We start from the raw sequence: 26928 nt of genomic DNA, 5'->3' as shown, positions 1-26928 counted from the left end.
GGAACCTGGAATGGACTGTTCTAATGTCCTCTGCCTTGCACCCTGGGGGTCTCCAAGTGACCTGCAAGTCCTTGGGGGGTGGGCTTAGAAGTGTACTCTTGTGTTTGCTTGTTCACCAGGAAAACGTTTGCAAACGTTTGCTCTAGAGCTCTAGAGCCAAGGGAAACTACCCCAAAAAGTACCTGACCACAGTTCCATTGCACCAAAATGAATTTCAGAGTCACCTCCCTAAAAAGCTACAGCATCTCTGAAAAAACAACAAAGCCCCTTTCGGTTTTAGGTCTTAGAAACCTTGTCAAGCAAATACCTCACAAGCTCCAGAGCCTTAGCTGGGCCAGCCTGTAACAAGTGTCTGACCAGCAGTTCCATTGTGGCAGCTACAGCTGCAGATCTGTCTCACGAGCAAACAGTTTTTTCTTTACAAAAAATGAAGACTCTGAAATTTGTCGAAATTTTTGGCTTCCAGACTTTCACTGGACAATCCATTTTGTACACTAGACCAGGTCTCCAATCACATTTGGTCCCAAATCAGGCGTAGGTTCAGTATACTGTGATCATTGACTTCCGTTGGCACTTTGCACTATTTTTCAAAATTTTGGGGGGGATTTATATTGCTTATTGTTTTCACTTTGTTGGACTTGGCCCTTTTTTCAGGGATATCCCCAAACTTTTTGCTTCTTCCTCCAATTTTTTCCTGACCTGTTTTTGTTGGCTTCAGGACTCTGGGCACTTTACCACTGCTAATCAGTGCTTAAGTGCAATGGTCAGTGTGTAAATTGAGAACATGATTGTTTGTCCATGATTGGCATATTTGATTTACTGGTAAGCCCCTAGTAAAGTGCGCTGAGTATGCCTGAGCCTGTAAATCAAATGCTACTAGTGGGCTTGCAGGGCCTATTGTGCGACCCACAGGAGTAGCCCTGGAAAGGTATCTCAGACCTGCCACAGCACTGTCTGTGAAAGACACACAACTGATTGACGGAATGCTGAACCAATCAAAACATTCACCCCCAGTCAAGATATTTGGGTTAAATCCATCATTCTTTTGCTCACCATGCCACCCCAGTTTAGACCTGGCCATATGCAAATCAGTCTTGGCCCTGTGCCTCATGGGAACGGTCCAACCCGAACTGCCAAGACAGGTCCTCCCTGGACCAGAAACAAGCATCCTAGGACCGGTTTCGGGGTTTCACCCCTCTTCAGACAGGAAAGCTTGAATCCAGTGGCACAGTGAGCCCGGGACCCACGTCTGGGCATACCCGGCGCACTGTCTGTGTGCAGTTTTAAACTGCCATGTTGACCTGGCAAGTGCACCCACTTGCCAGGCCATAACCCTCCCTTTTTTTTTACATGTAAGGCCCAAGGCACCCCCATGGGCAGGGTGCAGTGTATGTGTCAAAGGTAGGACATGTCCTGGTGTGTGTGACATGTCCTGATAGTGAAATACTGCCAATTTCGTTTTTCACTATTGAAAGGCTATCTGTCCCATGGGATAGAATGGGAAATACTTTGTAACATCGTACATGTATAACTTCCCATTGGGACAAGATATAGAAATAAAGTTTAGACTCTCTGAACTCATAATTAAATAGCACATCTTTTAGTGAAGATGGTTTTCAAATTATGTGTTTAAAAATGCCACTTTTAGACAGTAGGCATTTTCTTGTTTAACCATTCTGTGTGCCTCTGCCTGTTTGTGTATTGACTGTCTGGTTTTGGAGCAACAGGGGCTGGGGATGTGCATTCGCTGTAGACAGCCACAGGGGTTGAGCTGTGCCTGGCCCTTCCTGGATGACTCAGAGCTCTGCTGAACGGCACTTACTGCGTTTAGAGTAGTGGGAGGAGATTTTCTTGCATCTGAATAGGGTCTGTCTCCCTTGCATGAAGCTGTAACCATCCCCTGTGGTCATACTGCATCAGTGAGGACATAACTGTTTTGGACTGGGCTCAGAGACCCTTGAACAAAGACAAAATAGCGTATAAGTATTAGACCTTAAACCCCAGAACTTTAAATTACTTCTGAACTCAAGAGAAACCTTTGCCAAGGAGACGAGCTGAAGAACTGTGAGGAGGAGTTCTGCCCCTTTGCTGTGTGCTGTGTGGGGTGGGCCTGCAGTTGCTGTTTCTGCCAAGGAAAGGACAAAGATTGTAACTTTGCTACGAACCTGCCTGAAGAAGATCTCCAAGGGGCTGTGTGTCCTGAACTCTGTTGCTGAGAGTTCTGACCTGCTTCAGGTGCCTGTTTCAGTTTTGTCCTCTGGAAATTGTTCCTGCTGTTGGGAGCTGGAAGACGACAAGAACTGAAGAAATAGATGCATTGATCTTCTTGCGGCTGTTTGTCTCAATGCAGCACCGCCATGTGATAAGAATCTCCTAGCATAGCCCCATTGCTGCAGAAACCGACGCAGTGCCTGTCCAGCTGCAGCTCCACTCAACGCCGCCACATCGATTGCAACGCATCCCGGATTTCCATGTACCTGTGCAGCAAGTTTTCCCGACGCATCACTCACAGACCACAAACGTCTTGGAGTCAACGTATCACTTCCACCTAAAGACCGGATTCAATGCGGCACTTCTCCTGCGTGCAGCAGAACTGTTGCATCACCTCCCCAAGGTCTCCGGAACTTACAAATCTATTTGTTTTTGACACTTCACATCTCTGCAGCTGTTTGGCCATGTGAATTTTGACGCATCTACTGGTACTTTGTGTAGAATCACGCATCAATAGTTTTTATGGACCCAGTTACTTGGAACCTTTGAAAAGTCATATTCTTATCACATGTATGTTGGATGTTTGTCGTTTTGGTCATGTTGAGTTTAGATAAAGATAGTTTATTTTTCCTAAGCTGGTGTTGTGTCCATTTGTGGTCTTATCACTGTATTACTGTGTGTTTTGAGTACAATTACTTTACACATTGCCTTTGGTATAAGTCTGTCTGCTTGTGCCAAGCTACCCAGGGGGTAAAGTGTGTATTCCCCTTACCCTGACTAGAAGCAATGGTCCCTATTCGGACAAAGGTACCGAAGTCCTCCAACTAGAGACCCCGATTTCTAACATACTTTATTACAGTTCTGCTGCTGCATAAATTCTTTATTCATTCTCCTAAATTAGGCCTGTCTGCTATGTGCCATAGCTGTGAGGTGGTTAAGCTCAGCTTAATTTAGTGACCCACGTTGTGATTATTCCCTGATGTGGCAGTCAACCTCCCCAAATAATCATCCAATTTCTTACATCTACGAATAACAATTTATTGCATTTCTATAGTATGTTGTATTAGAAAATCAGTTTGTTATACTGATACATATTTTAAAATGCTTTGCAAATAATAAAAAGTTAAAATAAATATGCATACATACATAACTCCATGCTCACAAGCAGAAGGTTTTAAATATGGTGAATCAACTGGTTTGATTATTGTAGAGTGAACGTAAAGATCATCCAGGAGTGACCTCACACTATGCAAATAAAAAGAGTGACATAAGAGCAAAGAAAGGAAACCCAGATATATAGACAGGGATTTCCCGTTATCTCTGAAATAAGCCAGAAAGATACACAAGATTTGGGGCATGGTGTATCAAACAGTTTTATCTATTCTGTGTCTAGTAGGAAATGCTGTGATCCTTAAAGGCATTAGTCCCTTAGTGCAAGATAAAGGTTATTTTTCAATCTCTAAGTATACAAGAGTTTGCACAGAGATCAGCATTCCAAGTTGCATGACTGGGCGTAGTTTGCGGAGTTTTGATACACGGAACTCCGCAAAGTTACAAAAAAACTCAGCGAAGTTTCACAAGTGGTGGAGGGTAGTAAGAACTGCTGTTTGCACTGGTCTTCCTGCTGCTCAGGTAGAAACCCGACCCGACCTGCAGCTCGTCCTCACAAACTTACCGTTTGCGAGCTCGAGCGGGGAAAATACTCTGCTGCACTACGCAATGCTGCGTTTTCTGTACTCCGAAAGCTCCGTGGAGACCGGAGTACAGAAAACTCAGCAAACTCCATGAATGGAACATAGTGCACCACCCAGGCCTACTCTTAAACCACAATTCTCTCCGATATGCCCATGTTACAAGTGGCCCAGTGTTTGAGGCAGTAAAGTGGGCTACGTTATTTGTTGGTCTTGCACTATTATGAGTTTTCTCATAAAATGGCAATTAACATGGAGATTTTGGTGCTCATCACAGCAAAATTTACATGTCTCGGTTTATGTTCCCTGTAAGCTGTGTGCAAGTGGGTTCAGCCAGCATCCTTATTCCAGCGTCTAGTGTCTCTTCAGGAGCAAAGGTCGCAGTTCTGGTGTGAACCTGGGCTTCTATTGGAATTCTCTGCGGCATATTATCAAGCCCATTATCGCCGCTTAAGCGGCAGTTTCCTGCCGCTAAAGCGGCGATAATTTTAACGCCGGCCTTGATAATATGCCCCCTATAAGTCCATGTTTCCTGATCTATCTCTTGCTCATGATCCCTTATTCTCGATTCTTTTGCCCATCTTGCACTTTGAAGTAGTCTTGGGGCAGTATAACAATTAAACAAGCATCCAACATGCTGCAATGTTCTCCTCTTTTACAAACCCCATCTTCCATGCTTCTTCATTTTCCTTGTTCACTTGGAAGCAGCCTTAGGTTGGCACATGTACTACATGAAATTTCAGAATGCCCCAACATTTCCTTTTTTTCTCCTCGTCTTCGTTCTCTCCTGTCACTTCTTTGCTGTTTCTATTCTCACTCAGCACTGGAAGCAGCTAAAAGAATGCATACGCGCTTCACAAAATTCTAAAATGGTATGATGTACCTCTGCTCTCTCTCTCTCTCCCTCCTATGGAGACAAATATGAAAATACCAGCTATTTATATTATGTTTAATACTGATGTTTAACCGCATGGCAAGTACTTACAATTTTTACAGTTGGTTAATGGAGACACAAGGTTGTATGTAGTTTCTATTGGACATTGTTTTGCGCTCTTGCAATGGCAAAAGCAATTTTGTTTTGAGATACAAAAGCCCTTTGTTACACTTTAATTGGTGATGGCATGTCTTCTGAAACACATGCCTGTCAAAACCTAAAATGCATCTAATAACACATCTGATACAGTGGGTAAGTTACAATATCTAGCAGTTTGGTTGGAGCCTTATTAGAAAAGGGGATGTGCTCACATTGTCTTGATTTCAATACATGTTTCAAATGTATATAGGCTGAAGGCCCTAGTCAGACAGACAATTATTGGGGGAAATAGAAAAACTACTGTGATAGTTTTCGTGAAATCAAGTCAAGTCAAGAAAGCTTTATTCGACGATTGTCATAAAAGCATAAATATACCATACATTTACAAGATAATACATTTTAAGATATTTTAAGATGATTTAAAACAATAAATAAATAGAGATATTTACAGAATGATTGAGCAATTCACGGAGAGGAAAATTAATCAAGACAACATTTTGCTCCTAATCACCCATGCCCTGCCGAGAAACTTTGCAACAGATATATAAACAAATGAAGTTTCAGCAGATCGTAAAATACGAACTGCCACCTTGGTATTCCTGGTACCCAGGGTCCGGCACATTGGTTTAAGCCAGGTCTGTCGAGGGATTATATAAGAAGGGCATTGGAACAAAAAGTGATTAACACCAATTGACATGCTTACTGCTAATGTTGATTAGATGTGACATGAGTTTGTTGTCCACAACCCACCAGAGGCTGAGTAACATCTTGCTCTGAGGGTTGTACCTAAGACTACTTTTAAATAGGAGACAAATTCTGTGTAATGCAATCGATGCATGGAACCTGATGACGGAAGGGAATGAGGAGATATCTTAGATCAGATGTCGAAATACTCTGGTATGAAGTATGAACTCATATTTTTCTATAACAGAGATATTGGAAAGTGATCAATTGCTGTAGTATCTTTAGCATCATGTTGTATGAGAAATGATTTGTGATGAAATTACAAGTGTCTCACATTTGACTATTACATACAGTTAAATTGAACCAAAATACACCAGTTTACTTTGATTTAAAAAAATATTTGGAGTGAGAAACACCACTGATTTTAGTACCTCATGTGCTGCAATCACTTGCATTGCAATATTTAACATGTCTGTTGCACATGGCCTAAGAGGAAGTGCAGAAAGACCCTTCGCTGCTGCATACAAAAGAAAATAATTAGAGGGAACATTGATTCTGGTGTGAGAAAGTCGATTATTAGTTAGGGAGGATGTTAGTCCACCATTAATAATAATGGCACTATTCTTGTTAGGCCAAGTAAAGGTTTCAGTAATTTAAACCTGTGCTCAATCCCTGGTAGCGATGACACACTGCAGACAGGCTTACTACAAGAAAATATGTAAAGCATTTAAAAGTACCAAAACAATTAAAAAGTCAAAAAAAAACACAACACAATAAAACTCATTTGGCAATTTATAAAAATAGAGAATAATTTAATTAACAAAATGAAACCTAAAGGACTGAAATACAAAAATGGGAATCTGAAGGTTTACATTTGTAAAGTTTTAGATAAAAATAGCACTAAAAAGCACAAAGCTCCAACTGTGATCAACTGGCAATGCCAGAGCGTACAAGGGTGTGGTTACAGGCCGGTCGTGGGTACAAAGGTCTGATTAATCGTGGTCAGAAAGTTACTTTCACATTTTGAAAATGTCAAAGAAGGTAGTGTGCTTTCCAGGTCAAGGCTGTAGGTTGGAGCCACAGACAGGCTTGTTGATGATGGGTTGACAAAAACTAGTATTATTAAGATCAACAAACGCCCTGAGAAATTTTGCTAAAAAACTAGGTAAGAGACAAAGAATAAGGTCTCAGCGAAGCCTTTTAACAAGATGGGAAAGGCTCTGAGTGGGAAAATACTGGAGGTTGCGCCCAGTAAGCATTTGATGTCAATCAGATCCTGCCCAGCGTCAGATCCTGTGAAGACTTCTACCTTCAGACTAAGAACCTTTTTTGGAAGTTGGATTTCTGTGGGGCAAGGTTACATGATGTAGCCGAAAAAGATTTGACGCCATGTAAGGCTGGTTGGCATCATGCCCACTCAATCATGTTTGTTGCTGTCGAAAGCATAGTGGGAGCTGCGGCAACGTCAGGCCCACTGGTGATGCACTCTCTGCCTATCGTATAGCAGGTTGGTCCCAGTCCCACAAGATAGAATTTATCAAAAACATTCTAGGTCCCAGATTTCTAGGACTAGGCAGGAAGAGTACACTCTGACACAAGCTAAGAGCTGCAGTACCTCAGGAACAACACATGAGGGTCGGGACTCACTCCAAAAGAAGCCACCAGCAGGGTCCAGGACATGTCTGGTTGAAACTGGTCAGCTTGGCTCTTGTAGGAAACCTAGCTTCTTGCAGTATTTGTGTCCCTGTACCTTAACTGGAGGTCAGCCAACTGATGTATGCAGTCCACTACTTTGTCTGGGTTACAAGTGGGAGCAGGTCCAGCCCTTATGGTTCCCCTTACAGGTCTCAACATCAGGTGCAGCCCTTCATCTGCCTTCCACACGTCCAGTAGTGTCCTGAAGAAGGTCCTCAGAGGTGCCACATTTATGCCTGGCACTGGGTCGGGGGAGGGGTGACTCTTTGTCCCTCCCTAACCAAAAGGGAAAAAGATCCCATGGACAACCCTACCCACTTTGCACTCCTTCAATTTCTAATGCGGAAGGGGCATGGAGATTCCTGATATTAATATATAATACAAATGAATCTTTTAGAGTATGATACTCTGGGAGGTTCCCAGAGACAAGAGCAGTAGGTAGGTATTTCTATCATAAACAAATGTATGTAGTAGCTCAAAAGGATGATGTACTGAGAGGTCTGAAAGGAGTATGAGATTGGAAATGAAAGCTGAAGGGTATTAAATTACTAAGGTTGCACATTATCTTATGATACCCGCCCCTATGCGATAGTGTTGAGAGACACAGGGCCTCACTTATGGCATTTTGGTATAGGCAGTGCAGCAAGGCACCTTGCTGTGCTGCCATACGCCAAATTGAAAGGGTAGGAATGCACCTTATTTTAGCAATGTGGTGCATTTCTGGGTTTTTTTCCTTGCGCTGGCGCCATTTGGCACTCTAGCACCAATGTATGCACCCTTGCATACTGGTGCAAGGGTTCCTCTGTTGCATGCAGCAGTGTTTTTGTGCAGGAAGAGACACCTTCTTGCACAAAAACAATTCTAAGTGGCGTTTTCCTCTTTCTAAGTATGCTGCAGAAAAATGATAAGTAGTTAACATATTTCTTTTCATTATGCCTTACCCTGAGAGGTGTGTGTATTTGGCTCTTCCCCAGGTTTACACCACTTCTAAATCTGGGACGGTATCAAATCAAATCAAAGAAAACTTTATTTGATTGCCATGTGAAACAATCATAAAAGCACATAAAAATACCACAATTATGTTCATGAGTTAAAATATCACACAAGTTGAAAATCTCAGTCATAAATAATAGCAACTATTCTATACAATGTGATCGATCATATTTCAAATTACAGATACAAAGAGATTAAATAGACATACATTTCCTTTGACTCAAGACCCGTTTTAATAATGTTAAAATCCTAAAAACATTGTGCACATTATCCAGAAGTTGTAATGCAAGAAATGCCAGTCGACATTGCCGGAGCCCCAATAATTTCAAGATCGGTAATAAACAGACTTTTCGCGCATCAAGATAAAATTTACAAAAAAGTACGACGTGTATCGTGGATTGTACTGAGTGGTTGTCACAGGTGCACAAATCAAGATCTTCTGCCCAATCATTAATTTTAGGGATAGTGACAAGTCTGTGAAAACCCCCAAGCCTAAATCTAGTCAATAAAAATCTGTCATAAACACCTGGTACAAAAGTTAAATAGGGTTGAATATTAAAAGTGGTTAAGATCAATTGATTGTACATAACGGTCGGCTTTATAATCTCTGAGGATATTCTGACAGTGTCCAGGAGCCTCAGAGCCTCTTTTTTTAGATCCTTCCTCGTTATGTCAATCGTTCTTGGGTTAGTAAAATATTCTAAGTGACCTAAATCTTGTAATAAATTCCTGACGTATCTCAGACAAGGTATGTTCAGGGCCCCTTCTAGTTTTAAAGTGTCTATCAGGATATCTTGGTTTAACTTTGTTTCTTCTCTGGTCCAGAGCCTGTGCCATAGGAGAACTAGCTCTAGTTTTATTAGATCAGAAATATACGGAAGACCCAGCTCTGTGTGACAGATAGTTGATGATGTACTGTTCGGGACAGATAAAATATATCTTAGAAAATAATTTTCTGCCCTTTGAATCGGAAGCAGGTCAGCAAAAACCCCAGACCCTGCCCTGTAAACCGCAGAGGAGACACACTTTGCTTTATAAATCTTGATCAGTTCAGCTGGTGGTCTCTTACCTAGTTTTTTAGCAAAATTTCTCAGGGCGTTTGTTGATCTTAATAATACTAGTTTTTTTGCTGAGACTGCTTGTACCCAAGTATCATTTTGATCAAAGAGAGCAGCATCAAATTCCATAGGTGTTGCGTGGTAAAACTCATAGAATGCCTCCTGGCTGCTATTTGCGCTACGTAGCGTTACTCATGATTTATGAGGCCATTCAAAGCCACGCAGGGTGGCTTTGCGTGGCTTCATAAATCCTTATGAGAACCCTGTGTCATGCATGTATCATTTTTAGTGGGGCAAAAGTGACACAGGGCTCTCATAGATAAGCCCCTCAGTCCTTATGGTGTGATAAAAAATATTGCCATGCTCAAATGTCGACAGCATAATCTCGACAGTATTCAGTACCAACTACCTAAATGTTGACAGAAATCTTACCCCTAAAACTTCTAGCACTGGTGTTACAACGGAAAGTTTACTCTTGTAATTTTACAGTTTAAATTAAGCCCTTTTTCATGATTAGCGCATATCCAAACAGAGCGAACGAGATTTATTCCATAATACTGACATCAGTGTGAACCATAATACTCCTAGTTCTGGGGTTAGAATTAGAAATTACATTTTATCGTGTTTTGTGTAGTTGAAATGAAGTGCTTTTTAGATTAGCACACGTCCAAGTAAAGCATAGAGGATCTGTGCCAGCCGATGCTTTTCGTGTTGAGATTATGATGGGAAACCAATCAGAACAACCAGACATGTTCAATCACTTTTTATCAGTCTTTGTTCTGATCTTACCCTTGAGGGTGAGGGAGGCAATCGAGCCCCTCTGCCACGCCCCCTCTCACGGTTCTCTCCCACAGATATTTCCTTCTACCCTGGCCCACACTGACACACTGTACCCGGTCCCTCTCCCAGCTCAGGTATTCCTCCATGCCTGTAGTTCCCACTCACTACCTCCTAAAGACGCTTGGCAAACAGCTGGTGTCTCTCTCCTATACTCGTTCTTGAAATGTTCTGCTTTTAGTTTTAAAGTATGCCAGGTCTAGGGATAAGATGCTGACCTTCTTATCCACACAGTCACAGCCCATATTAACCCAACACATCCTTGCAGTTTTTTGTGTGCAAAACAGAAGTCTTTATTTTCCGCTTGCATCCTAAAAATGATCTAATATAATACGCCATGCATTTTACAGATTTTTAAAACCTCTTGAGGTACTTGTATGCCTTTACATTGATTTCAACACTGTGTACAGTGTAATAAGCATTATTGTACAGCGCGGACCGTATGAATAAAGCCTAAATTAACAAAGGCTGTGCAACATTTTTGGCAATCAGAATGCCTTGGGTAGCTAGTGTTTTCGTCTGGATATAATGATGGAGGGCCAACATCCTCACAAGAGGGGGTTTATGCAGTCTTGGATGTCTCGTGATTTCACTCAGCAGCTGTATCTACCGCCCAGAGATATGTAAATGCACCCATCTGTGAACAATAACGTTCAAATGCTGTAGATGGGTATTGTAATATATATGCATGAAAATGAATAACTAAAAAGCTGCATTTCCTATACCAGACAATTATTTTCTTTTCGTCTTTTGGCGTTTCATTTTGGTCTTATTTGGCCAGATATATAGTTTACTTTTTGTTGCATTCTTTTTTATTTACTTTTTCTTATCTTCTTAGTCAGCTATCATTTGTGTTTGTTATTTTACTTCATTAAGAACCGATTTTGTTTCTCATCCCTGCTTAGCTTTCCTAATACTTTAACTGAGTTTCCTAATTGCCATTTATGTTCCCTACTTAAAATATTTTAAATTGAATAACAATCTTATGAATTGGTGACCGATATAAGTGATGCACATATTTAGTGAGACAGCACCATCTAGTGCTGCTGAAAATGTTCACAGGTTTGTATTCCTTCTCACAATGAATTCGCGACAAAATATCTGAGAGTTTTTCTTTTGTAGTACAATACATCTGCAAATCTATAAACAAAGGGAATCTATTAACGTTTATTGATATCGAATTATCCAGCCAGTGCATATACTCACTTAGAGTTAAAATAAAACATGCGATTATAGAAAATTATATGCAGAAACAGTTACTATTCTGATTAACTCAGTGATGACACCCGGGGTGGGCCGCACTCACCACACCCGCCTTCCTACAGCACTGATCAACCTAACAAAGGTGGGGCTAGGCACACCCACCTGCACAGTACCAGTAGACCCAGGCAATAGTGTGCTTTACAAACACACATAACAGTTAAAACACGGGTTTATTATTGTGTACATTACCACATACAACTGAGGCAGTACTACTCTTGTGGCACCTGAAACCTGTGTGTACAAGAGTGCCGATCATACATGTGAAACTCTTTTTATCAAGTGTGAGGGGACAGGTGTTGACTAGTGTGTCACTGGACACCCCATGAGATGCGGCATTCCTACAATATGAAGGTCAATAGTATCAACCAGCACATATATCAGCTTTGCAAAAGGTACATATTAAAGCTTAGATAATGTGACTCACCACCTAAAGAGGCTGCAGAGGGAACTCATGCTTTCCTGGGATTTCGGCTCAGCTTAATTTCTGGCAAATGTTTATGGTATCCGTGGCAGCATATTTGCCCCTGTGCTTTATCTGCATGGAGTAAAACTCCATAAAGGAATCTACAGCCACATGTACTAATATTAATGTTTGCGAATACCAAATTGCAAATTTTTGCAATTCACTATTTGGTAATCGCAAACACTAATATACTTAAGTGTATTTTACACTTTTGCGATTCCTAGTGGGTCGGAAATAGACCTACCCTATGAATATTAATGAGATAGGTCTCAGTTTGCGATCCATTGGGAATCACAAAATCACAGGCACGGTGGCCTGCTGGGGTTAGCAGACTAGCATGTCTGTGATTGCTTTTAAATAAAGCAATCTTTTATTTTTTTAATGCAGTCCGCTTTCCTTAAAGAAAAATGGGATGCATTTCAAACAAAAAATGAAAAGGTTTCTTTTCATTTTTTTAAAGTAGGCAGTGGTCTGTGTGACCACTGCCTGCTCGTAAAAATAAATTTTGAACCATTTATAAAGGGGGAGGAGACCCTTGGGGACCCCTTCCCATTTGCGAACGGGTTATCACCAACTTCAGGTTGGTGGAAAAATACTGTTTTGTGACCGCATTTAGGTCGCAAAACATTCGTACATACCAATGAAAATTGGTATTTGGAAGGGACGCCCTAAACACAGGCCTTCCAAATGCCAAATCACAAACACAAATTGCAATTCACCAACGTGATCCCGAATTGAAATTTTGGTTTTGTACATTTGTAAAAGCATTTTTGCGATCAGAAACAATGCTTCGTACATCTGGCCCCTTGCCTCTGAAATCCATGAATGCTTCACTAGTATCTGCACATCTAGATTAATAGTGCTTAACGCTTCAACACTTTTAAGAATTGAGACGTTTTAATAAAGTTCAGCACTGAACGTACCGTTGCACTTACCTATGGAAAAAATATTGCTCTGTTGACACTAGTGGTGCAAGACTGCAGTAATTTTCATTGATATGCAAAATGTGATTATATGTGAACGGGCTTCCCTGAAGCCCTGTATCAGTGTGTTTAGTTACAGTATTCCACTGCAATTGATCTGGCCTTTACCTCTCTGTTTACTCTCCGGATTAGGATATCGACCTGGTACGATGGCAGCCTGGAAATACTCAACATCACAAAACTTGATGAAGGCAGCTACACATGTTTTGCAGAAAATGACCGAGGGAAAGCTAACAGTACTGGAACCCTTTCTGTCACAGGTACGTCGTTTGTTTCCATTTCCTCATGAAATAAATCAAAGTGCCCTTTTATCTTTCATCTTGGTGTTATCGTCCATTGGGAAAACGTCGTATTGCTAAGGAGGCAGCCCTTGTTGGATCCTTGACAATCCGGATTTTCCAAAAGTCATGACTGGCCTAGTGAACATTAATGGTCATGTTTTGAACATGCCTGATGAAGGTTGACAGCTGTCCTGAGTGGGCGCAGCTGCAACCATTTTTGTTGATACTGACCTCTTTTTGATTTTATGCCTTTAAATGTGTCAGCTGTTATGTCTCAAATTGTTCACCCCGTGCAAATATAACTAATTATCGTAAAATTCATGACTACTCGCTTGTGTCTATTTCATTAGTTGTATTTGGCTTCCATTGAAAGTCATGAAAAATTTGCTGGATTAAAATCCAGTTATTCACCGCTATAACATCACAACGGTGGAAAACAAAGCTCTCACTTGTCCCATGATCCGCAGTCTCACCTTGGTTTGTGGTGATCAGAGTGAGGCAACCAAATCGCAGATGGTGGTCTCACCAACCTTCTACTGCCCCTCCTGGGACTTCACAGACCTGAGGGAAGCGAGAAAAACTAGGTGATGCGCAGTGCTCAATTTCAGTCTGTGATTTCCAGTGCTCAAAACCGGCTCTTAAATGTCAACACCGGCGCCAGTGACAGTCTGTCGCAAGGTGGCGTTGTCTGGCTAATTTAGAGATGATCACTACAGCAGTTTAATTATTAATTAAATATACATTAAAAATTGCTATTACCTGCCACCCAAAGGATTCCTTTAGTTTGAGGGGCATGACATTGTCTGAATTGTCATGGTTGTATAAGTGTGATGGCTAGTAGTTGTGTTGTTACTATCATTGGCAGCATGGGAGGGGCAATTTGTGGCGGATGCTGCCGTGGCCTCCTGACAGGAGCCCTGGCACTTATTTGATTACAAATTAAGCACTGTAAAATATGTGTGGTTGGTGCAGGCACTGCACCAACCACACATATTTTTATATCAGTACATGTCTTTGTAGACCAGCTCTCAAAGTGAAAAACATGCCGCGCTGAACCACTGTCAGGGCGGTGAATGTATGAAACACCCTTGTATAGTGCAATAGTTGTTCCCTGAGGAGCGTCCAGGCACTGTGAGCTGGAGGGAGAAAACAAGTGACTTACAGATTGAACAGATGTGTTTTTAGCTTTTTCTTAAATATGTCCAAAGTAGGAGACTGTCTTAGGGAAGGAGATAAGGTGTTCCAAGCCTTGGCCGCGAGGAAAGAAAAGGGGCGACCTCCCTTCCTAATCATAATAATCTTAAGAATTTGTAGGAGGCCTAAAGGGGCTGAGCGCAGTGCGCATGTTGGTGTGTGGTAGACCTGACTTTTTCAGTGGGTTTATCCGCAGATATTTTTGCTTTTTGGCCTCCTGTTTTTGAACATGTTTTGCTTTGTTTTATGACTCTGGGCACTTTACCACTGCTGATCCGTGCTAAAGTGCATATCATCTCTGTGTAAATTGTAATCATAGATTGGTGTTTCCATGATTGGCTTCTTTGACTTACTACTAAGTCCCTAGTACAGTGTACCGTGTGTGCCCAGGGCCTGTAAGTCAAATGCTGTTAGTGAGCCTGCACCCACTTGCCAGGCCCTGACCTCTACTTTTCTGACGTGTGAGACATCCCTAAGGTAGGCCCAAGGTACCCCTGTGGGCAGAGTGCAGTGTCTGTAAAAGGTAGGACATGTGCCGATGTGCGTAACATGTCCTGATAGTGAAATACAGGGAAATTCGTTTTTTCACTATTGAAAGGCTATCTTTCCCATAGGATAGAATGGGAGTATATTTATTACATCCTATAAATATATTTTTCCATTGGGGCAAATAGGAAGGTATGGTTTAGTATGCCTGAACTCAGAATATAAAAATGCCTTTTAGTAAGGATGATTTTTATATTTTGGGTTAAAAAATTGCATTTTTAGAAAGTGGGTATTTACTTGCTGAACTGGCGTGGCAAAGTGAGCTAAAGAAAGATGATGGATTAAACCCAGATCTGTGACTGGGGTTGAGTGTCTGAAAAGTTTCAGCGCTCCGTCCATCATCTCTTTGTGTTTGCTTTGTTCGCCCTAAGTTGTTAGGGTATACCTAGACGTGGGTCCCTTGCTCACTTTGCCACTGGATTCAAGCTAGCCTGGCTGATGAGGGGTGTTACCCCGAAACCAGTCCCAGGATGCTTGTTTCCGGTCCAGGGAAGACCTGGCTTGGCAGTTCGGGCTGGACATTTCCCATGAGGCACAGGGTCAAGAGTGATGTGCATATAGCTGGGTCTGAACTGCTCTGCGAAGTGAACTAAAGAACGATGATTGATTCAACCCAGATCTGTGACTGGGGGTGAGTGTCTGAAAAGTTTCAGCGCTCCGTCCATCATCTCCTTGTATTTGCTATTTTCTTGCTTAGCCATCCAGTGTGCATGTGCTAGGTTTGTGTATTGACTGGCTGCGGAGTGACAGGGACTGGGGATGTGCATTCACTGTAGACAGCCTCTGGGGGGGTTGAGGTGTGTCCTGCCTTTCCTGGATGAGTCAGGGCTGGGTTGAATAGACCTGGCCAGCATTTAGAGTAGGGGGAGGAGATTTCCTTTCACCTGAATGGGCCTGGTCTGCCTTATACAAAGCTGTCTCCACCTCCTGCTGGGAAGCTGCACCAGCAAGGACAGAACTGGTTTGGACTGAGCACAGAGCCTCTCTGCCACAAGAGGACAAAGAAAAATGCTGTATAAATATTGGGGCCCGGACCCCAGAACTTTAGAATACTTCTGGACTCAAGAGGAACCTCTGCCAAGGAGAAGAGCTGGGAAAGCTGAAGGAGAAGTACTTCCCCTGTGTGATGTTTGGGGGTTGGCTTACAGTGGCTGTTTCTGCCAAGGAGAGGACAAATACTTGTTGTGTGTGCTGTGTATCCTGCTTGAAGAAGATCTCCAAGGGATGGAAGTAGAGCTAGCCTCCTGTTCTGAAGTCTCAGGGACACAAACACTTCACCACCTGCTCCCCTGAACTTCCTTGCTGGGAGTTCTGACCTGCCAAGAGATTCCTGTTGCTGAGTTGGGCCTCTGGAGGTTGTTCCTGCTGTTGGGAGCTGGAAAAGAGAAGCAACTATGAGAAGTGTGACGCATCCGCACTTTTTTTCAACGTATCAATGCCATGCTGCTGAAGAAACTGACAGAGCGCCTGCCTGCGGCTGGAGAAATCGCTGCATGACGAATCCCGTGCAGCGATCTCCGAAGTCTGAGATCACCGCACCGATTCCGACGCAGGCTGTGCTGTGCGGCTGCAAGAACCAACACATCGTGGGACCACAACTAGAGAGATGCACAGTTGTTGCTGCCACCACCACATTGAGAACTGATGAAACCCTGATCCCCACGCATCGCACTGGGGCGCCAAATCTACAAGGACACTTGGGCCGCAGTAAGAAACTGATGCATCACCTCCCCACACAGTAAGAAACCAACGCATCACCTCCCCTGCGTGACAGTAAGGAACCGACGCATCGCCTCCCCTGTATTAAGAAAGTGACGCATCACCTTCCCTGCAGCTGTTTTGTTTATGATTGTGACTCATCCAAGGTAGTTTGTGTTGAAAGTTTCATATCTATAGTTTGCTATGGACAGAACTGTTTTTGCCTTCTAAGAAGTACATTTTGTATTACTGTATTGTGGATTTTTGTCACTTTGGTCTTGTTTGGTGTAGATGAAGATTACTTATTTATCTAAACCGGTGTGATGTCCATTTGTAGTGTTTTCACTGTATTACTGTATGTATGCCCAAATGTTTTACACACTGCCTCCGAGATAAGCCTGTCTGCTTGTGCCAAGCTACCAAGGGGGTGAGCAGGGGTTATTTTAGAAGAGTATCCCCCATACCCTCACTAGGAAGATGGGTCCCTACTTGGACAAAGGTGCAAACCATTTCCAACTAGAGACCCCAGTTTCTAACAGGGTGTATACCTTAAAACATACGTGGAGGTAGGCCCTGAAAAAAGCAAGCAGGGACTAGTAAAGAATTCTCTTCTCAAGCCAGTGTAGATTCCTAAAGGACTGGCTCAGTGAGTGTCTGTTTGGCAGGTTGATAATGAGCTTCACCACAGCATTCTGAACCCTAAGCAATCTGTTGATTAATCTGGCTGGAGCCCGCAGATAAAGAGTGTTGGAGTAATCTAACCTGTAGGTAACCAGAGCAAAGTCTTCCTGGAGTGCTTCAGGAGATATTTTATTACTGATCATAATGATTTCATCATGTCAAAGCATGTGCCTACCACTGTCTGAATCTGGTTCCAAATACAAATCTTGATCGAACTTAACTCTCAGGTTCCTCACTACTGTGGATTGGGCCAGGTGGTTACCCAGTTTTGAAGGCCAACAGTTCTGTAAGTTCTGGAGGATGAAGTTCCCAAAGAACAGTATCTCAGATTTCTCCCCATTAACTTTGAGGAAACTCTTCTTCATCCAGTCTGCTACTCCATTGAGACAGCTCTGGAATTTTTTGGTGACCAACACTTCTATCTGGTTGAAGAAAAGCATCAGCTGGGTGTCATCCATGTAAAATACAATCTTGAAGCCCCATGTTCCCACCAGTCTTGCCAGAGGGGCCATACAGATGTTAAACAGTGAATGACTCAAAGCTGAGCCTTGTGGTGCACCATGTCCAACTACCTGTAGGAGGTGTCAGACAGACAGCCTAATGTCTATCAGCCAAAAATGGCCTTAGCTAGCGCCATACCTGACCTCTCACTCCTATGGCCTCCAAATGAGGTCAAGGTTGGTCCTGATGAGTCCGTGAACTCCAGAAGAGCCACCTATGTCTCAAAGCCTGGCATTAAACCAGAGTACATAGGATGTAATATATCAGTCTCCTCCAAAAACAAACGCTGACAGCTGCTTTATCACCTATTTTTGCTGAATTTAAATGTAGAAGGTGATTGGTGAATGGCAGGAAGTCAAGTATTTTTTTTAAAATATTTCGATGAAGGGGGAACTTGAATGTAGAAAGTGATGAGGTGGGGTGCAGGAGGCCTCATCTCATTTTAAATTTGCCCGTGGTTCAGGCCTTGCCTAAGACTGTGTGCTGTCATGGTCAGTCATCAGCAGTTGTTTGGGAGTAGGGTTTTCAGCACTGTGCAGCAGGAGTTTGTTGCCCATGTCAGGTTAGGCACGGGGCTGACAGCAAGTCCAGCCCTGCAATCAGTCTCAAGTGCTCAAAGACCATGCACAGCATAGGTTGGAAAATATGTACAGAAAGAAAAAACAATATCATGTGCTGAAAAATACAGTTAAAACTGAATAATGGTACTGGCTCAAAAGCTGGAAACCACTGAAATTGGTGAGTTATGATTATGTATGCACATACCACATACCATAACGCATACTGACTGCCATGCTCAAAACATCACTTTATCTATGGTACATAAACAAAGAATAGATCTATCCAGCGAACAGCATCATCACCATTGTCCCCCGCATCCAAAGAGTGACTGCAGGCAGAAGATAATTCTCCCACCTCGCCTCCAAGACAGGGAGCACCCTCCCCATCCGCCTATGACAGACCCAAGACCTTCTGACCTTCAGAAGACTCCTCAAGACCTGGCTCTTTGAAAAGTAGAAGCATTCTCCCCCTCCCCCCTTAGCGCTTTGAGACCCTCACAGGTATGTAGTGTGTTTTACAAATGCTATGATTGATTATTGTATGTGTTGTTGTGTGTGTGTTTTGCATTGGTAGATAGATAAAGAGATAGATAGATAGATAGATAGATAGATAGATAGATAGATAGATAGATAGATAGATAGATAGATAGATAGATAGATAGATAGATAGATAGATAGATAGATAGATAGATAGATAGATAGATAGATAGATAGATAGATAGATAGATAGATAGATAGATAGATAGATAGATAGATAGTGCTAAAATGCCGTTTGCAGGAGCAGTGCAAGTGACATCGTTCAGTGGAATCCAACTATCAAAGGGGAGATACTGATGTAGAACTACAGTGGCAAATAGACAAATGGCAGAGAGATATGAGTTCCTCCACAGTGCTGCCCATTGGTAATTTTACCATTAGCGCTCCTGCTATCTCACAACTGGTGACCCACTCCCCATCACCAGCCACCAGACTACCGTGCATGTGGCCCCGCTTAAGGATGTCTACTGGAGCTGGCCCTAACAGCATCCTTGCTTTCCTCCAGACTCACAGGTAATTTCAATGCCAACCACCGAACAACAAAGGTTTGAAATGAGTGCCCTCCTTGGCATCCTGTGAGGATTAATTAGCCCAAGGGCTGCATATCTTCCCTCACATTCAGACCATAGCAATTGTTCCAGCTCCACACCCTGGATGACACTCGACTTGTGGCCACAATAGCACCAGAAAATGCCTTCTCCACCCCACAATCTCAAGGAACCACAGCACCGCCATCTAAGGTAATACACTTCCCTGCAGCAGCTCACAACTGGGGGAAGCAGCACTTCAGCAAAGGAAGGGCTAATATGGGCACTAGACTTAGGTCACCTCTCAGGCCAGAAAAGATGGAGGTGGGCAAGATCAGTGACGAGTGGAGCATGTGCCATTTTACTTCTTTAAGCTCACATCCTAAGTGTGGATCATCTGGAGGCTACCATATCAGGGCTGGTGAACCCATTATCAACTAGACCACAATTCACTGCTTCTACCAGCTCAGCTTAGCCCCTGTTGTGAAGTTAGATTAAAGAAATAATATAAGGGGCTAGGGTAGAGATACTCCTCCTCCTAGGCCACCACTGAAGCCAATATACATATATATATTTTTTTAACTTGCGATCCCGCAGGCCTCACAGAACTCATGAGACTCCCATGAGATTGCAAGAATTAAAAAAACACAGTAAACATTCATTGGCATACAACCCCTTTCCCTGAGCCACATTTGGGCCCCAGGACCGCATCCCCAGGTCCAAGTATATTGGAAAGAGGAGGGGGGATCAGGGTCCCCTTCCCAAGCCTTAACATACCATTGAAATATATGATAATAGGGGAGGGTCGACCCCAGGGGCGCCACCACCCGGTGCCAGAATCTTTTCTTTTACAGGAGGGGTGTGTACGACCCTCCTTCCTAAGCCCAAATTGGCCCCGGGGACCCAATCCCATGGGGCTGGCTCTTTAATTGTGTCCTGGAGAGTCCACCCCCAGGACACAGTACTTCTCCCTGCCCGCTGGAGCTTTGAAAATGTACCCGCCGAGTGAAGTATACTTCTGGTTCCCAATCCGTGCTCAGGTGGCAGGGAAACTGTGATTACTGCCGTCCAGAAGCAGAAAGTAGAAGCAGCTGCTCAACCAATACGGGCTGCGAGGGCCCTGGTCCTACCCCAGAGACTCCCAAAATTATGGTTGGCCCCAGGGGATGGGGTTCCCGGGCCCATTGGGGCTCAGAGAGAGGGGCCACACATTATCTTTCCCTATTATTAATTAATTTGGCAACTAATAATATTTGTTTGACCCTGGGGATGGAGTGGATGGGGCCACTACTGGCAGGGGGTGATGTTGGGGGTGACCACACACACTCTTCCATTAAAAAAAGTATCCAGCATGGGATGGTGTCCTCGTGATCAATAGTGACTTGATGAGGGGAGCCTTGAGCACCCCCTCCACGTTTTAAAAACAAAGGGCTCCAAGAGATGGGGTCCCAAGGGCCAATAATGGATTGGGAAGGTTGACCGCATGACTCCCTCCCCCACCCGAAGAGTTGACTGCCTGCGAGGGGGTTGGACTCAGGGTCTGGTAGGGTTTGGCTGTCTGCAGGGGAATGGTAACAGGGCCACCCTGCAGCCAACCCCACGCTGCGCACAGCTGAAGGCTGTATGCGACAAGAGGTTGCTCAACTGCGAGGGTTAGCCTGGGATCTGGACGAGAAATCTCACCAAAAACTTTAAATGCAAGTATTTATAAATTGAGATATACTACATCAAGTGTAGCTTGTTACAGTCACTGAAAAAGCAAACCAATAGTATTTTCTGACCCTTGTGTGCATGCGCCTTCCACTACAGCAACCCTGAGTTTACTCATCAATGCCATAGGTGAACCGAGGCTGTGTTACACACACAGCCGCAAGTTTCGGGCCATGTTTTAAGAGTACAAGTGAGCCCTACAATCACTGTCTAATGCACTTCCTGCACCCGCCCCCACAGGCACAATTTGTGCACACAGAGAAGATGCATGTGTTCAAGCCATTTCGCGCGCATGCTTCTGATTTTCACATTTCCGTATTCCTTTTCTGAATTTCTTCATGTTTAAAATTCACTTTTTCTGTTCGGCACCAGCACAGACTGGGAAGGTTCACAAATCAGCCACACAGCATCTTAATAATGATTCCAGTTCAGATGTAATTTTAGTTTAAGGATTGCAACTGAAACACAAGCCTTAATTTTAGGTGACAAAAAGAGGGCATCACCAATAAAATATGTTTTGGCTTCAAACAGGTAGATGGCGTTCCTCGCACAGGGCCATGAAATATATCACCCACGCGCACACCAATGAAATGCAATCCTCCTTTTCTTTCATTTTACAGCTGCCACCAAGATAATTCTTGCACCGTCTAATGTCGACGTCACCGTTGGCGAGAACACGACCATGCAGTGCCACGCATCTCGCGATCCCTCCTTGGACCTTACATTTATTTGGTCTCAAAATGGACACATAATTGATTTTGCTAGAGACAGCGAACATTACGAAAGAAATTTCAAGGTCAGTGTTGAATTTTTGTTTTTTGTTTTAAGCAATACATTCCACAACAAGTAAATGTGTATTTCCTGCTGTGATTTCTCTCCATAATTCTGTCAGGCGGTGAGACACTTAATATAATAATTTGTAAAGTTTATTACAGTCCTTTGCAAGTATAAACTATGTTTACGCATATGTTAAGTTATCCTCGTGTGACGCTGTGCCGCCAGGACAATATTGCCTGTCAAAGCCATTTGATATTTATCCATATGAGTAACTTCGTGTGAAATGTTGGATCATGCCCTATAAACAGCCAGCCGTCAGCCCTTGTGGATCCGAAATTATTCTCAGGGGTGACCAGAGATACATTACTACCCAGCCTAGTGGCAAATTAGGAAACTTCGCCTTTGGCAAGAGGGCAAAGTTTCACAACCTTTTTCAATTCACTGAGGCAAGGTGTTGTGCCCCGGCCCTCCTCTGATGAAGATCGGTTTCTCCCGGATGTCCCATGGGAGGACATCATGGAAGCAACAGCATGTAGCGTGCCTGCGATCACCCAGTAAAAAGAGCCAGGAATAACAGCCAGGATGCTGCTGCGAGCAGAGTGCACACGTTGCATCAAAGGGACAGGCTGGGACAGCAAACTGCGTTTGAAAACGTGTTATTGGGGCATAGCACAAGTCAGAGACAAGACTGCCCGGGCCTTATGCACTGGGGGAATGGGTGGCTTTGCACAGGGTGGAAGCGGGCCGAAAGGAGGGAACGGAAGACCGCCGCCGAGCGATGCCAATAAGCCCTTTGTCCCGGGCTGCCCCTCACAACAACAGGAACATTTCCCTCCTTGGTGGGGGATAGCTGACGCTGTTGGTTTTAATGTTTTTTTAGACTTCGCGAACGTCAAACTTTTGGAAGGTTGAAGAAAAGAAAAAAATTGCTAATCAGATGACTTCACCACTTCCCAACCCCTCGATATCAAGGAAATCCTTGCCACGCCTCCCCATTTGCGTCAGGTTTTGTTATGAAAAGCTTTTGATGAAATGGAGAGTTGTCAGTCTTCGCAATACCTCTTTGGAGAAGAAAAAGCTGAAGTTAGGTATATACGCAGCCATCGTGACTAGTTTTGTTTTTATACAATTCCATCATTTTTAGCATAATTCATTTACATAAGCAGCAGAACATTAACTGCTTTTAAATTGCAAATTAATATGTGTTTGTTCAAATCATTTCCAGCCCTTTCGCCTTTGTTTTCCTTTTATTGGCGCCCTGAAGGCATCCGCCGTAATTAACAGTTGTTGTGTGTGAGTACTTGGAACATTTTGCATATCCATGCAAGGCTTGTGTCCCAAACAATGATAAACATAAACAAGGATTTTAAACGACAGATGATTTACTGCGATGCAAATTGCCCATCTGTCAATTTATTATTTAACAGAGATCAATATCACTTAATTAATACTTTCTTTTTTCCGTGTCCTGTTTTTTGCATCTTGTATTAATTTGCCAGGCTCGCTCGGTTTCTCATTTCCCAAGCATCAGTGATTTGAGCATTACAGGCTAAATAAACATTTTTGTAGTTTCTCAATTTGAGAGCATTTTCTAAAAATGTAAATCTCATCTCGCCTTAGCCATACCATACCTGTAACAGCTGACACGCCTTTTGTCTCACAGAGCCTTTCATCCTTAGTTGGGCAGGGCGAATGCCTATGTGTAAGTCTGACTCATTAATCAAAAAGAAATAAAAAAATGCATAACATCATCCCTAATCGTATACTTGAGGCGGATTAGGGTAAGGATAGTGATGATTATGGGTGTAGAGCTGGACCGGGAAAGAATGCCCTGCTATTTTACTTTCTCTGCGTATTGTGAGCTGCATAAAGTGCATGCCTGCAAGCAGTGCCAGCTGAGTGCACGGTGGTTAGCTGTGCACCAGTGCAAAATCCATTATCCACTTATACATGGAATGCTGCTGGTCTCAGAACTCATTGCTACAATCGAAGTGCCCAGTTATTAAACATATGCTGGGATATGGCAATATTATACAAAGGGTGTGGCAGGTCAGCATGGACCCAAACACCTGTTCATCTCTAGGGCAAGGCACGGGAAAGCTTTGAGGGCACCGTGGAAAGGGAAATGTGACATTTCAGAGGGGCAGAAATGAAAAAAGGTTCAGAACTGTTAAAAGATGATAAGCTTGTTGTGATCTCTGCGATAAAGCCATGGCCAACCTCTGCTGTTATTATCATGTTCTTGCCTTCAAGCTCTTACATCTCTTTGCATTTGAAAATGTGAAGTTTTAGGCACATGCAGGTGTGTCAGCTTCATGCCCGCTTCCTTCTCAGGCTGATATATTTTTTCGTTGTTTATTATGGTCGATGCCATGTTAATGTGGATGCTTATTGTAGAGTTCAAATATCTACATGCAAGTCAGCATAACACATTTATCGCAACACTTATTTTGTCTTTTGGGACATTAGTTTCACCATACTTATATACGTAAAATGAAGTTGATGGCCAGATACAAAACAAAACGCAGAAATTTGACTGATAATTGGAGAGGCTAACAAGCCAGAGCTCATGCCCGTCTGCTGCAACAAACCAGCCCCTTTTGGGGGCTGCTCCAGAACAGCGTAGAGAAGTGGCCTTCAGTCAGCACTGCTTATCACACCTGACAGCAGGGCAATGGCTGTGATAGAGAATAGCTAAACAGCTCTTTTGTACCAAAAGAAGGTATGCTGCACCATCAAAACTCAGGCTTCCTAATTTCAGCTTCTGCTACATTTTAGCATCCCAGAAGTAATGATAGTGCTTTAGGTTGCTAGTAACTTGCTAACCATGTTAGGAATGTTCAAATGTTTTCACTGGTCATGTCTTGCATTGGTGCATTTGTTTTCTCATTCTGTGTGGTTACCAGTCATATTTTATGCACTAGACTTAGGTTTTAGAAATAAATATTTTCAAGTTTGATCTCATTTTTCTTAGTGCTATTTTGAGTGTGTAATTCATTTACTAAAGAGAGATTTGAATTCCACGGTGTCCACTAGCTGCTCAATATTGTTCAGTGGTGGTCACAGTCCACTGGATTTTGAATTCGTGTTGGAGCATTGAACTAAGTCCTTGCACTGGGGGTAGTGGGGGGAGGAGGGGTAAGAAATCCAACCCTTGCAGCTCTAGGAGAGACCCCAGATTGACGAGCTATTGTAATTGACATTTTGGCCTTGTTCAAACGTGTGTTACAACAGACATATGTACATACATGCATACGCAAGCAATTAGATAAAGTTAAGAGCAATAAACGTTAAATAACACTTCATAGTGCTTTGCTGTCCTAAAATTAAGCATTGAAACTAGTTTCATTAGCATTTTCTTAAAAGAACAACATAAACATATACAATTACCATAGTCCCTCTTTCCAACCAATGCACCACATCATCACAACCACGCCCAAGTTATTCATAACAGGACTTCCTTTGGCAGCGTTTTCAGAAAATATTCACTGCTCATCATTTTTCTAGGACAGGACAGTTTTTCGAAGTCTATAGAGAGCTAGCACAGGACCGGTCCCTACATCTTCCCAAACATTTGCTGATCTCCCTAAAGCTTTATGCTACCTTCTCCATCCCTAGTAAATACCAGATATTTTATTATCCCTCCATGGAAACTGGCCCCTGCTTCATGCATCACCTGCTCAGAGATAACTGTTTCACAGCCATTAGTAAATGTGCTAGCATTTCAGTGGAAATCTAGGGTAAGTAAAAGAAGACAATTAGCATAAAATGTAACTACTCCCAATTGTTCAGTGTATAGCAGTACCTCAGCCCAAAAACTCTGTATACGAAAACAGTGGCATAGGACATCAGGCATTTTTTACCTCCCCCCACATCCTCTCCTTCAGATCTCTAAATTTGTTTTTACCTATAACAATTAGCCTTATTTGGGTGAATGTTATCTATAGATGATTCTACGCATAATTTCAATACCCTGCACTGGCTTGCCATAACCATTGGCTTTTCTCAGCAGCACTGACATTGGCCCTCCTCTAAGAAAAAATACAGCTTCCTTTTGCAGAACTCCTAGAAATACCATTTCTGTGTTCTATATGCTTCTAGCTATATTTCATAAATCAGTGAAACCAGAACAGTATGGTTTCCCTTCTCATATGCAGTTTCTTAAAGAGGACCACATTTATTTCTACCCTATGCCATTTGCCACAGTTGTGTGCATCTGAGTTTACTCTCCTCCATTAGCTGATAATCTAGTGTCATCTGCTCAAATAGCTTTACCTGTCCTTTAACTAAAAGGTGGTCTAGCTTTACACTCTTGCACTCCTTCCATCTCTGGAATATTGTACTATCCAGAACCAGATGGCAATCTAAGTTCCATAAAGTGAAATTAATGATGGCGGATGCTGAAGATCCCAACTTTCAATTATCCTTCATGTTATATCCATGTAATGGTACTGCCAAAGGAAAAATACAACATATTCACCCTGCATTACATTTTAACCCAAGTCACGTCTCAGAGCACACCACTCTACAAGGTGTGATTGACAAGGCACCAATATTTATTGACAACAACAGAAAGCACCTCAGCAGGGCTTCCTGGCACTCAGTAAACCCAGTCCTGCTTCCCAGAGATGTAAGACACTCTATTGGTGTTCCTCTTCCAATAAAGGTATTGAAGAGATGTTTTTTTGATGTTTCAATTCTTTATTACATTTTTCTCATTACATTAACAAGAATGTTACCAACCAACCATCACGCAGGGTGAGAATATCAACAAAGTAAAGTACAACCCCAATGACCCATCAGTAAACTGGATCCCCACCAAAGCAGTTAATAAATAATAATACAAATGAGGGGTAAAGCATGCTACCCTTGAAGGGGGGGGGAGGGTAAAGGAAGAAGGATGGAAGCATGCATCCATAATGAAGAGGGAGGATGGAATGATAAAACGCCCACACAAAAGGAAGAAAAATTAGAAGTTCTCCTATTCCAAACCACTTATAATGCG

The 26928-nt window shown here is 42.8% G+C and overlaps 1 protein-coding gene across 3 annotated transcripts in view; it reads left to right on the top strand.

Annotated features, from left to right (window-relative positions):
• Window positions 1–26928, top strand: part of CNTN1 (contactin 1) — a 988997-nt gene that overhangs the window by 608244 nt on the left and 353825 nt on the right. For all 3 annotated transcript variants that reach the window (XM_085653079.1, XM_085653080.1, XM_085653081.1), the window contains 2 exons: window positions 13044–13171; window positions 21767–21942. In XM_085653079.1, coding sequence (XP_085509205.1) covers window positions 13044–13171; window positions 21767–21942 — 304 coding nt within the window. The remainder of the gene's footprint in view (window positions 1–13043; window positions 13172–21766; window positions 21943–26928) is intronic.

This window comes from Triturus cristatus, chromosome 4_1 (genome assembly GCF_964204655.1).
Source record: "Triturus cristatus chromosome 4_1, aTriCri1.1, whole genome shotgun sequence".
Lineage (NCBI taxonomy): Eukaryota > Metazoa > Chordata > Amphibia > Caudata > Salamandridae > Triturus > Triturus cristatus.
This window is presented reverse-complemented; position numbering and strand designations above follow the sequence as displayed.